Here is a 12,968-nt window from a genome sequence, read left to right on the forward strand (position 1 = left end):
CCGGCAAATAAAGTCATTATTTACACAGTTCGGAACATACAGAAAAAAAATCCCCACACAATTCAGCGGTTTGCCAGAGAAAAAGAAATCCCAGCAGAAATAAAACCGTAATTAATTGCCTTTGGGTATCAGTTGCTTAAAAAACGTTAATGAAGGACAAACTCGGGAATGAGCGACAGGGGATTTAATTTGCTTACATTTGTTTGCGTTTGTTCGAGACGATCCAGTTGGATGTCCTGCTCTGACTCGTAAAACTCCAGCTCTCCTGCTTGCGATTCATTAGGGCTAAAGGACCCGGCCATTAATGAAACAGAAGTGCTCAATTATTCTTCCATCCACTTCACTGTTGAGCTTTTAACCACTGTAATTATGCTTTGCTGGGGCCTCGTTCCTCTCTTCTGACAGCTAAGCATTCATCACACTACCTATAATGTTTAGACAGTTATTTATATCTCCTCAAGAGTGAATACATACATCTGCGAGTGGGAAACAAGCCGTGGAGATTTTAAGCAGAGAATCTATAGCTGAGACTACAAAGAAGTTTCAATTCAGTTTCTCAGTTTCCCCCAAACACTTCTGGCTTTCAAAAGCCATCTGATACGTCTAATCCAGCCCACATGGCTCTTTTGTGGCGCGCAGACCACCCAGCAAAGCTCGTGGAAAACCCTACCCTATCTCCCAGGCGGAGCTGGTGATCCCTCCTTTTCAAAGTCCGGAGAGTTTCGGATTTAAACCCCCGTTTTGTGGGTGCTTTGGGTACAGCGCATGCACCTGCCCATCCTCACCGGGGAGCTGGTCTCTTTACAGCAGGTTAGAGAAGCATTTTGGGCTCTAACACCGTGTGTATTAAGGCAGCTTCCTCCCTGAACATCCCCCTGTCACCATTTTGCTACATCCAGCCCTGGGCACCAAGTGGTTCCCCAGGGTCCGAGCACCCGTTCCTGCCTGGTTCTCCTACCCAACCGGCCCTTCCAAAGGCTGCAGCAGCACCTGACAGCCCTGCACCCCGGGACTTCCACACCCAGTTCATTTTCCCTCGTTTTCTAGATTTTAAAAAGCTATTTTAGAAAATAAAACAGATTACCTGTTTGGCAGCTTAGGTTAAAGAGCTTTGTTAGCGCCAATGAGATTTTAAGTCCCGATTTCAGCAGATTTATTTATTTACAGTGTTTCACTGATACACCAACAAAACCTGCACACACACACGGGAAGTTACATCATGCAAATTAAAAAGAGCAAGAGTCTCATAGGGACTGCTCAAACACCATGGTGCGTGCAGCACCTGGACACACCACGGAAAAACGGGAATCGCTGTTACGAAGAGGGAAGGAGGAAAAAGGCAGGAGGGGAAGAAATGATAAAGCAGAAATCAAACAAATACAGGGGGGACAGAAAGAACTGGAGACCTGGAAGGTCCTCACAACTCCCTGGAGAAGCGAACACCCAGAGTGACCTAGGGTAGAGAAGGGAACCAAACCCAGGAGAGGCACCGTCATCTGCGTTGTCATCCAACCCGCACGGCAAGTTTTCTACCCCTGTGCTATAGGATCTTCTCAAGTGAGAGCTGGGTGACTCAAAACGGGAACCTGCTTTTCCTGGCCAAGCCGAATCCAGAGAAAGAGAAGGAAATGCAAAACAAAACACACACCTAGGATCCAATCCCCCCGCTGACCGAAGCTAGGAAAAACTCCTTTAAAGCAAAACATCTGCTACTGGGTTTGGACATTATTACCCATAGCGTGTAGCAATGGTTCATAGGAGAAACATGGGCTTTACTGGAATTAAAGCTTTGCTCTAGTTTCCTCTGGTGCTCCCCATACACAGGTTTAACACAGCAAACAAAATTGGGAATAAGGGATGGGCACAAGCCAAACCAGAGGGAAACGCACACTCCTCCCCCAAGCCCCTTCCACAAACCTTGGCAATTTTACTGTAACACACGCTGAGATTAACCTAAACATTTCTATCATTTCAATTCAAAAATCAAATTTCAATTCTAGCTCACAGATCCCATGATCCTGCATTCAATGTTATGTGTTAACTTTGTTACACACTTACTGCTATAAGAATTTCACACCAAAGACTTGTCTTTTTTTTTGTTTGTTTAACAAAAAACCCGGGGTTGCTGGAATTTTCCCTCCACTCTTCTATTTTCTGCAGATTAACCTCGTTCCTACATTGATCATAATCCTATCAGAAGCCACCCTATATCCGTTGAAACAGAAAAGCAGCTGAGCCCTGCCCTCCAATTCAGACCAGCCCGAAGCTTCAGCGCATTGTATGTGAATGCAGAACCCCACTTGATTCAGCTCTGCTTTGACTTTGACTTGGGAAAAATACACGTTCTGGTCTGGTAGCTTTAATACTTTATCATAAACATAACTTAGAGGTTTAATTTGCTTAAATACATTTCTGTTTCGATGCACGCACGCATGCAAAGCCCGTGCACAGGGCAAAGTACCTGCGCGGCGGCAGAGCCGATCGCGGCCCCGGGAGACCTCCCCTCTGAGGCACTCTTGTTTTTACTCAGCATTAAGGCTGGTTTGATAGGGGTCTAAGGAGGTCAGGTTACTTGCTGACGTTGTATAAATGAGCCCCTGCTCAAAGCGGGATGAAAAGCCAGTTCTTTGTTCTGGCCTCCGGGCTGCCTAGAGAGGACAATTTTTGTCCCTCCTCTCACAACAGATTGCATTTACCATGACGATGAAGCTGTGAGAATTAGTACTTTAATTTCTTAAGGATGACATTAAATCTCACTGGAGCTGTTTTAAAATTTACCCCAAATTAATTCCTCAAGCGCATTTACAAGTACTAAAGTGCACACAGCCCAAGTGCTAGACGGTGCATTGCCTTAATGCTAAACTGAAGAGTCCAAGTGTTTTCAAATTTGCTCCCTTAGGAAAAAATGCACAAAGTAACGAAAATCCCTAATAAAAAACTGTCCCTGCAGGATACTCCCAACCACTCACAAATGTTGACAACTGCTTCTGAAACCCAAAGAGCCCTTTTCCCCGCGCAGAGCAGGTCGCAGGGATGGGGGTCGGGCTTACCTGCTGCACTTCGCTTTCTCCGTTGGAGATTTTCTCCGTGTACACGAAGGAGTCGAAAATCCTCTGAAACACAACCAGAAAGGATGCGTAAGAGACACGGTGCTACAGGCAGCACGTAAAGCAGTTCCCAAATGCACATGGGGGAAGAAGTCTGGGTCAGAAAAGGAACATTTCATTTGGGGGAGAGGTCTAAAACGTCAGATTTACCTATGGGTAATGACATTGATGTAAGCAATCCACGTTCCTGCATCTACATGAGAGAGCTGCTTATATTTTTGAAGGTAAACACACAACGGTATTTTCAAAACATCTGCTAATTCATCAAACAGATGTAAAACGCACTAAAAATGCTTTGCATTGAGAAGGTACCGCCCCCGCAAACTGGGACTATTCTCTGATGCTCAACATGTAACTTAACAGAGTTATTTCCTAAAGTACCGGTTGCTCCCAACTATTCCAAGAATCCGCTAAATGGCTGCCAGGTGCCAACAATTTGCCAGAGCACAAGAGGCTCGGGGCTACCTGCGGCAACGGGGGCTCCAAACCTTGCTAATATTCCACCCCTGGATGGAAACCTCCGCTTGGAAGGGCTTCCCTGGGCAGAGAGACCTAAGAAATAATAATACCTAAGAGAGCGGTATTGATTATTGCTCATCAGAAGTCAAGGTGAAGGTGACAAGACTTTGCTGTCATAACCACTATTGCAGAGCACCCCCAGCTTCCATCTGGGCTCCCATGCGGTTGCACAGCAGGGAACAGGGAGCTCATGGTGACAAGGAGAGCTGTAGGTTTCCTGTAGGCCGCCTCTTTGCCCTACAGCAAGCGCGCTCTCTCCAAGCAAGGATTCCACAGGGGAGACTGAAATTGCTTTTCTGGCAGGTCCCTATGAAAATGCTGATACTTGTCCACGTTTTCAACCAGAAAAACGCTGTAAAACGCAACCCAAAGCCCTAAGAGATGCAGGTTGGTACGTGCTATAGGAACGCCTGCTATAGCGGAGCCTGGCCAAGGGTCTGCCCCTTCCTGGGGTTTTGTGCAGGGAGAGGGGGAATCGTCGGGAATTACAAGGCTTAATATCTGCAGCCATTGGAGCTCTCCAGGTCTGGCTGATCTCCAGCGGCCTGCAAACCCCACGGCCTTGCTCTGCTCAGGATCATCCCTCCCCGTATCGCCTTCCCCGCCGAGGAGGTCGGGCGTCTCCGCAACGCGAGCGCGCGGTCCTCGAGGAGCACTTGGAAGGGCAGCAGTAAATCTGCTCCGTTTACAAGTCTCCCAGAGCTTGCAAGCTAAAAAAAGCAGCTCCTCTTAAAAGCCGCCCCTGCGCTGAGACCTCCCCTTCCCCCGGACCTTTGTTTAAAGCCCTTTGTTTAAAACTGCGCTTAAACGACAAACATGTTTTTTTCCCCCCTCACGAGATGAAAAGATAATCTAAACATCAGAGGGAAGTACATTAAAGCACATTGTTTTGCTGTAAAATGTTTTCAATGCGTTGAATTTTTCCCTCCGCGCGGCACTCGGTCTCCGGACATCAAAAGGAGGGCGAAGGAAAGGGCCCCTCAGCTCCAGAGGGAGCTTCCCGGGCCTGGTCCCTGGTGGATCCCCCGCCGGGGTTCGGAGCGCTCCGGATCACGGCCGGGAACATCTCACGCCGTTACACAGAAGCCGCAGCACAAGCAGAGTTAACCTGGCCACTCAGCTATGTTGTTCAGCCTATTCAGCTGGATTTCCACTTCTACCAAGGCCCTGCAAATTTTACAGCACTACTACTACTATTTTCTTTTTAATTAAAATTGCAGATGCCCCAGAGAGGTGAGCCCAACAGTCGGACCTACCTAAACCAACAGCCAAACTGAGGAAGGGCTGTAGCATTTGGGGACAAATTTGGCCACCACAGACTGAACGTGCAGAGGCCTCGAGCACCCCCAGAGCAAAGGGGAACTTGGGGAACAGCAACGCGCACCCTTCCAAGGCACGTGCGAGGTGCAAGCCCACACCTGCACCCCGTGTCGTCCTGCTTTTTAGGTGGAAAAACCATCCTAAGCGATTGCTTCCAAGAAAAGCTAAGGAAGCCTCGCAGGTGACGAGCAAATAAGCTGCACAGCCTCATAGGAAGAGCCTAAATGTTCAAGGGGACTCGCTCTGACGCAGCGGCACGGGCAGAGAGTTGGTTCCTGCTCGTGCCATGGTTTTCACTTAAAAACAGAACTACCAGTCATGTGTTCTGACCCAAATTCTGAGCTGCCTTTCAAGATCTGAATTCCCAGATCTGCATTTCAGCGCAGCTGGGTCTGCCTCACCTTCAGCTTTGAGGAACAAAGCAAATATTTGATGAGCAAGGTAAATTGGGAGTAAAGCAGGGTTCAAGCTTGGCGTCCTCCAGGCAGCCTTTCCAGGACGGATTGGGAAGACACCAGCTAAGACTTCCCCGGGTGCAGCTCAGCAGCAACGGGCGGGCAGGACACCAAGGCAGGACATCTCCAGGGAGAAAGAAGTCACATTTCCCAGCAAACCCAAGCTTCCGTTGGCCACGTACAGAAATGGGGACATTTTAGTCAAAAGTCAAAGCTGAAGACTGTGCTTTTTAAACTCAGAGAACACCTTAAACCGAGCTCCGCACGAAAGGTAAAACATCAACCACGTCGGTTCCTCAAGTCCTCGGGGTTAAATGAGGGTTGGGGGCAGGAAACAGCCCCCAGCACCAAAGTGCACCGAGATGGAAGGTGGTTCAACACTCACACTATTTAAAACACACACATATACATATATATGTATGTATATATATATATACATACATTCATTCCTTCAGGTAACCCAGGGCGCTCTCAGTTTCAGAGGGCAGCATCCACCAAAGGTGCCACCGCAAACAGACTCAGAGAGGTGAAAGGACTTTTAAGACAACAGCAACATCCTCAAATTGAACGTATTTGTTATTCCGCCTTTGTCTTCTCTACTTATTTGTGTTATGATTCTACATTGCTCCCAAGAAATGCTTATTTTTAAGCCTGCAGAACTGTCACTGATAAACTTTTTTTTTTAGAGCAAACGTGGGATGCGGGCTGCCCTTAGCTGTCACATTTGAGAGAAGAGAGACATTAGGAAAGCAAGCAAATAAAGAGCCGTGGCAAAACGTGTGTCAGATACAACCAGGTGGGACTGCAGGGCTGCTTAAAGCCAGGCCCCGCCAGGGCCCTTTTCCCATGTTAAAGGGTGGAGGAAGGGGTGGGCAAACCAATACCTGACAAATCCTCCACAGGGTGCAGCAGGCAGAGCCGTTGATCTTCTCCTCTAAGACTTCACAACACGTTTTTAAGATACTTAAAGTGAACTGGAGGAAGAGAGCACGGGGCAAAGGCAGTGAGATGAGGGCAGCGATGAGGGCAGCACAAACTGCGGTCCCTGCCGCACAGACAGGCTGTTTGTAGGAAAGATCTCCCTAATGAACCTGCTTAGTTGTATTATTTGTCAAGCATCAACAAACGCCTTTATCAGAAAGGAAAAGACCCTGGACAGAACAGAGAGTTCCGCAGAGAATGCAGGTCGACGTGCTGAGTCCTGAGGCGGGAGCTGTTACAAAAGCAGCATTTTAAATAAAAATGAGGAATTTTAAGGAATCCTGCCCCAGGTCCTCTTAGCACCATCTCCTTCAGGTTTCCTGTTACAATCCCTCTCTTTTCTAATTTTGTTCTCCAAACAGCTTCCCTGTGCATGCAGTAATGCAGCCCCCTCCTCACCCACCCCTCCTGCCGGGATGGCTCCCACCAGGAATTCCATCCGGCCGCCCGGTGCTCCCGCAGACAAAGGACAGAGCCATAACCCGAGCTGACTTTTCCCACCACCAAGGGCTCTCCGTGAAACGCCCATTCTCATTCAAAGCAGGGGGAATCCTGCAGGATTTCACCCCCGGCCTTCACCTGTCGGGCCTCTCGCACCCTCCTGCATTTCCTGCCGCTGAGTTTCAAACGGATGCGCAGAGGCGCACGGGAAGCGGCAGGAGAGCGTGCGGCCACCAACACTTCCACCTCGAGGAAACAAGCAGCGTGCGAGAAAAGTCATCTCGGGGGGGATCATCAGCCCCATCTTTGCAGTTTACCCCACGGCCCAGCAGGTAACTGAAGGGAAAGGCAAAGCTGCTGGCTCTGAATGTAGAGGCCTCTGTTGCCTCTGCCCCAACACGTGCTCAGCGCACGTCTGATCCCTCCAACGGCCTCGTCTGCTTTTAACCAGTCCCAGGCGCCGCTGCTGCTCCAGAACGCCCACATCCGTCTCCAGACGAAGGGGTATTTCCATGGCAAGCAGTTGCAAAATGAGGGTGAAACGAGGAAACAGCAGGTTGTACCCGAGCAAATGAGGTTTGCAGAGGACCCGCGCTGCTCGACACACCTGGGAGACGGGGCAAGAAGGTGACTTGTCCCCTGCAGCCTCCACACGGGGCTCGGGGACGCTGAGCATGGGAACGAGGCCGCACCATCACCTGAAACAGCCCTTTGGCACCTCCCTTTGAATGCTCTTGCTTATTCTACATGTCATATGTATATATATATGTATACATACACACATATGAAATGCCCTGAGGCCCCGGGAGGCCCGAGGAGCACCGAGGGGCAGGTGGTCGGGGCAGGGCATTCCTGGAAAGCTCCGAGCAGCGCGCGCGCCTCGTAAACGCGTTTCCTTGGCAAACGCCAGGCATTTACAGCGAGAGAAAACTCCGGGAAAACTGAACGACTGCCAAAAATGCAATCAGGAACCCAGCAGATTTTCCCGCTTCCTCTTTAAGGGCCTGGGGAAGAGGGAGGAAAAGAGAGCGAGAGGGTAAAATACCCTCTAGAAAATTAGTTCCACATGTTAAAAAGATTATTCATTTAGCCAGTGTAACCTGACCACAGTCATACTCCTGACAACGTGTATGGCCGTATTTCAGAAAAGGAAAGTTAGTGTTACCCAGCCCTAAAATACAAAGCAGATGGTCTTCCAACAGGACTGGGGCTTTTCTTTTCCTCCCTACACTTATCCCTCATTCTTGCCTATAGGATGTAAAACATTAAATACTTCCATGAACTTATCATATTTACAGTATATTTTAAGTAATTAATAGTGTATAACCAGCCATAGTTGAAGATAACAAATGATACCAAAGTAAATAAAGGAAAATGCTGTCTGGGAGCTTTGCACTCAGCTAAAATAGATTAAAATAAAGTTTAAAATGGCTAATGATTCTATTCATGAGTAGGATGGTGACTTTCAGCTATACCTCTTGCTTCTTAGGCCACGCTGGGCTTGAAGCTCAAATACTACCGAACTAACCCAGGCCTGACAGGTCCAAATTTTAAAATACAAATAGTTCCAGTTTGTCATTCCAGCCTCCATCTGTCCCAGTCCTGCAGACTCTCCTTATTCCACAGCATCTCATTTTAATTTAAGTATTTATCAGGAGTTAAAGTGACATTTGATTCTATTCAGCTACCTCTGGATTCCTTTTTTCTTTCTTTTTTTTTTTTTTGAGCTAATGTCAAAAATGACCAAGTAAAAAGAGCAAAACAGTTAAGCAGCAGACTTAAACATGTAAATAGATGCAGTCCTACAGCCAAATGGGTTTTATATAGTTTTAGTCTAATTGCTGCACTTCTCTACTTTGGTCATTAATTCAATACAGAGCAAATATGCAGCAAAAACACTGAGCAGCCTAACATTCCAGCTAGGGCTGCATAATTTTACAGTAAAACCAAGAAAAAAAAAAAAAAAAAGCAGGCCCTGGGTGCACGTGATTCTGTTTTCCATTTAGCACCACCAAGGCAGGAGTTGTGCTGTTTGGGACAACACTGCACTGCACAAGTATCAAAAGATATATTTTTATATATCTTTTTAAAAGGTATATAAATATATATATATATTTTATATATCTCTTTTAAAAATGTATACCTGACTGGAGGAGAAGAAAAATCCCCAAATAACAAGTTTAAACGAAAGAATTTACGGTCACAAATGAGCACACTGAACTTCTGCGCGCACGAGGAACGCGCTGATGCCAACGCGGTCACAGCAGCGGTTGCTTCCCATGCCCAAGAGCTCCGTTTTTCCGGATTTCTCAGCAAGAACCACCAGTGCAGACACCCCACGGGCCGCTCGCCTTGCTTCTCCGGCAGCCTTCCCTGCTGCGGGTTTGCACCTGGAAGTTGCAAGTCTAAGTTTGTTCCTAAAAACTTTCAGCTTCGCAATCCAGTTTTAAAAGAAGAAATAAAAGGAAAACAGAGATGAAGGCTTTGCATTATCTTAACTACCCCATGCCTCCTCTCTAAGCTGGTTTTCAGGTTATTTGGAAATAAGTGATGAATTGGCAACATTTATGGTGGCTCCCTCGGCACCAGCAGCTCAGTCCCCGTGCTCGTACATTAACTCCAGGCCGTGTCCTGGGTACGGGTGTTGAGGGATAACGTTTCTCAGGTGGAAAAACAGCCCCAACAATTTGGCTCATCCATTCCAGAAGCGTACAGCACTGCAAGAGAGAATTTGCCGTGGATTTTTTGAGGCATAGCTTAATTTTTGCTTCCTGAACGGGAGATTTGAAAGCCCCTGATATTCCCTGGGAGCTTTAGGAAACAGCGTTTCACCTAGATGCTGTCAAAATCCCAATTACCCGCATCAAAAATGCTGCTTCCTCCTTTTGCTCCCAGGCCAGGGCCGAGCGGGCGCAGCGCGCCGGCGCGCTCACGAGCTCTGCGTCTGCTTTTCCCCGTGTGGTTGTTCCACGAGCCAGAAGACAGCCTGACCCTATCAACAAAACCAAACAGAGCTACAACAGAGGTAAACACTCCGCATCCCGCAGGGGAAAATAAAAGTGTGGATGCAGAGCGAGGCCAGGGGAACCAAAAACACCCGTTTCTGCAGGAAACTCTTAAAACCATTTGCAAGGCGATGGCTGGAGACAGTCCATGCAAGAGAATCCCACTCTGCAGAGCAGATGGCAACGGCGAGAGCCCCAACGTGCAGCAAGGTCCTGCTTCATCCTCCAGCTACTCTGCCCTGGTCTCCTGCAGAACAACCCCCAGAAACCAGCTAGGATCATCTGGGAAGAGCGGGGCCATTAGATGCTATCTGCTCATAAGAGATGAAAAATCAGGGAAAGAAAAGGAGAGGCTCATGAATTGAATTCCTGCAGCACTTCAAAGCCATTTGGGCATGAATGCAAGCATTTATTCTTCTAATTAAAAAAAGAAAAAAAGCAAGCAAAATCACAAGACATCATTTACATGAAAGGGGGGAGAAAAAACACACACGCACACAAACAAAAACTTCAGTGTTAATCAAGAGCGGAGGAGCTTCCAACGTGGAAGAGGGAGAGAAAACGCAGGTTTTAATGAGGGGACGGGCTGAAGAGCAAAATTGCAGCAGCAGAGCTGCTGGAGGCCAAGCTCGCGCCCGTCCTCGGCTCCAGGCGGGCAGAACTGGGTTTCACTATGGACATAGCTTTGGCAAACTTCTTTTCCCATTTCTAAATGGGTCTCCCCAACACAGACATCCAATACATCGTGTTCCTGCCTGTCTCCAGGAGGTCCAAGCTCGCTCACCAGCACTCCGGCACACGCAGGTATTCGCTGCACTTAAACAGACTTGGTGATTTGGCAGCTAAGCACAAACTTTTGTGGCTACTGTATTGGTCTCTGAGACTCTCCAGCAAGTTGCCATGATGCAGGGTGTCCTTATTTACCTAGGGCTTTAAAGCAAAACAAACGTTATTTTCTTATTGTTTTTGCAACCTTGGCAGGAGCCATATTTCAAGGCAAGAGACTAAACAGCATCAAAGGCCCACAGAAAACCCAAAAGCAAAGCAGAGTTTCTAATCTGCTGTACGAGTACAGGCAAACCTCTATTTACCACTTTAAATATGTTATCATAAACACACACCATGAAAACAGTGTCATCCATGAAGTGAAGGAGCAGCTGGAGCACTTCCTAGCTGAAAACGGCAAGAGTCCAGCCCTCCAAAAACTGCTGAAATTATTACAGCACTTCTTATCTTTCCAACGGTAGGAAGGGAGGAATTCTACTGAAGAATTTCAAAAATATATATAAAAATGAAAAGCCAGAGCACCCTCTTTTCCATGATTAGCAGCACTGGGGTAACATTTGAGTCATTTCGGGGTTCAATTAGAGCGCGGATCAGTTCAGTTCCTCCACGCTGCTTCAAGAGACGTGGGATGGAAGAAATCCCCCCAAACCTCCGCGTGCTTCCCGCCTCCGGAGGCGACCCCTCGGCGCAGGACGGGGAGCTTCCCCCACGCTCCTTGCTGCCTCCGGAATGGCCGTTTTCCAGCTATTTCAACATATCGGGCACCCTTCCCCGCGTGGGCACATTCCTGCGGTTTCGCATGGGAGCTGTCTACCCGCTCTGGCGAGCTCTTCCCTTCCTTTCTTTCCTTTTTTTTTTTCCAGAGGCCTTTGCAGAAGGTGCTGCTGCACTGTATGAAAACGAACGCTGAAATACTCACTAATTCGTAATATTTGTGGGAACAGAAAAATTACACCGATATTGAAGGGAAGCCAAGTATTTCTTTCGAAGCAGGATTCCTTCTCACTGAGATTTAGTTAAAAGAAAAGGTACAAGGACTAATTCTCCTAAGTTGTACCTGAGTTTATAGATTAAATCACGTCACTTCTTAGGCATTTCCATTAAAAAAGCCCTTTAAACGGGTCCTCCTGCACTGGCCAGGGCTGCCCGTGATCAGGGCCTGGCTGGGAAGTGCCGGGTCGCTCGGCAGCTCCTGGGTCCTTGGCACGTGTTTAGGAAAAATTCCCATTTTTCACGAGCTGTGTCAGTATCCGAACTCGCGACACGGCAGGTGGCAAGTTCAACGGCCCCAGAATCCAACTTTGGTTGGAAAACTGCATTTTTGGAAGACTGGACTTGATCCTGCCTATATTGTAGCTGAAGAACATCTAAGAAAACATGCACATAACAAAATCAGTATGCAAAAGAGATGAAAAAACAGAAGAAAAAAGGAAGGAAAGACTATAATGTTTAAAAATAGCTGAGATTTTTCCTTAAATTAGCACCTGGGTTTTCTGTTTTGGGCTGTTTTTCTCCTGGTGCAACCTTTAAAGCCCAGCGAGGATGACTGCTCAGTTGAGGACTGCAGGACCCAAGGTGTTGGGGAGAGAAGGAAAATCTAGAACCGGCTGTCATTAAACTTAGGATTTGCAACATGAAAGACAGCTCAGGAGGTGACGGATGACGGCTGCAAACCGGGGAGCGCAGCCCTAGGACCCTCTGCACCCGCACGACCCTGCAACATCAGGCCAAGAACTTGGGGGGCAAACGAGAGAATTCCGGAACAGATTCCACTGCAAAGAAAGGAAGTTAAAATGGAAGGAACCAGATTTTCAAGAAAAACAAACAAAAAGCCCAACAGGAAATATGCAATGGTAGCGTCAAATCCTTTTTGATGTGCTGTTCACTGCCAGCTGGGGGGGTATCTACTAGAGAGGATCAAAGAGGACTCACATTCACACACTGTAAAAATTAAAACAATGACAGAGGCAATTACTATTTTTCATTCCTTCTGTAAATATTACTGCAAGCTGTTTTTTCCTCTCAAGCATTTACCATTTCTACAGTGAGCTCCACTGCTCCTGCTAAATGAATACAGTTAAAATGTTTTTTGTTTCAGAACGGAATTATTTCACTTCTTTTAAAAATCCCAATTTAAGTCTAACTCTGTCCAGATGAAGAATTTTTGAAGCTCTAGAGATTGCTCATCTACTCCAAATAAATCTCTGCTGTGGTTTCCTCCAGAAGATCCTGCCTGTATGAACCCCCTTAGTGGAGGGGTGCCCTTGCCCACCCTGTGCACGGCAGCATCTTCATGAAAAATAACCCCGCTGCCCTGGGCAGACATTTGCACTTGCAGCTCCGGAGTCTCCCGG

The 12,968-nt window shown here is 47.5% G+C and overlaps 1 protein-coding gene across 1 annotated transcript in view; it reads right to left on the bottom strand.

Moving 5' to 3' along the window:
- CACHD1 (cache domain containing 1) overlaps positions 1-12,968 on the bottom strand; it is a 76,589-nt gene that overhangs the window by 46,998 nt on the left and 16,623 nt on the right. Inside the window, exon 2 of the mRNA XM_088522416.1 lies at positions 3,051-3,113. Coding sequence (XP_088378542.1) covers positions 3,051-3,113 — 63 coding nt within the window. The remainder of the gene's footprint in view (positions 1-3,050; positions 3,114-12,968) is intronic.

This window comes from Tinamus guttatus, unplaced genomic scaffold (genome assembly GCF_059628265.1).
Source record: "Tinamus guttatus ecotype Peru unplaced genomic scaffold, ASM5962826v1 Tinamus_guttatus_pri_ptg000153l, whole genome shotgun sequence".
NCBI lineage: Eukaryota > Metazoa > Chordata > Aves > Tinamiformes > Tinamidae > Tinamus > Tinamus guttatus.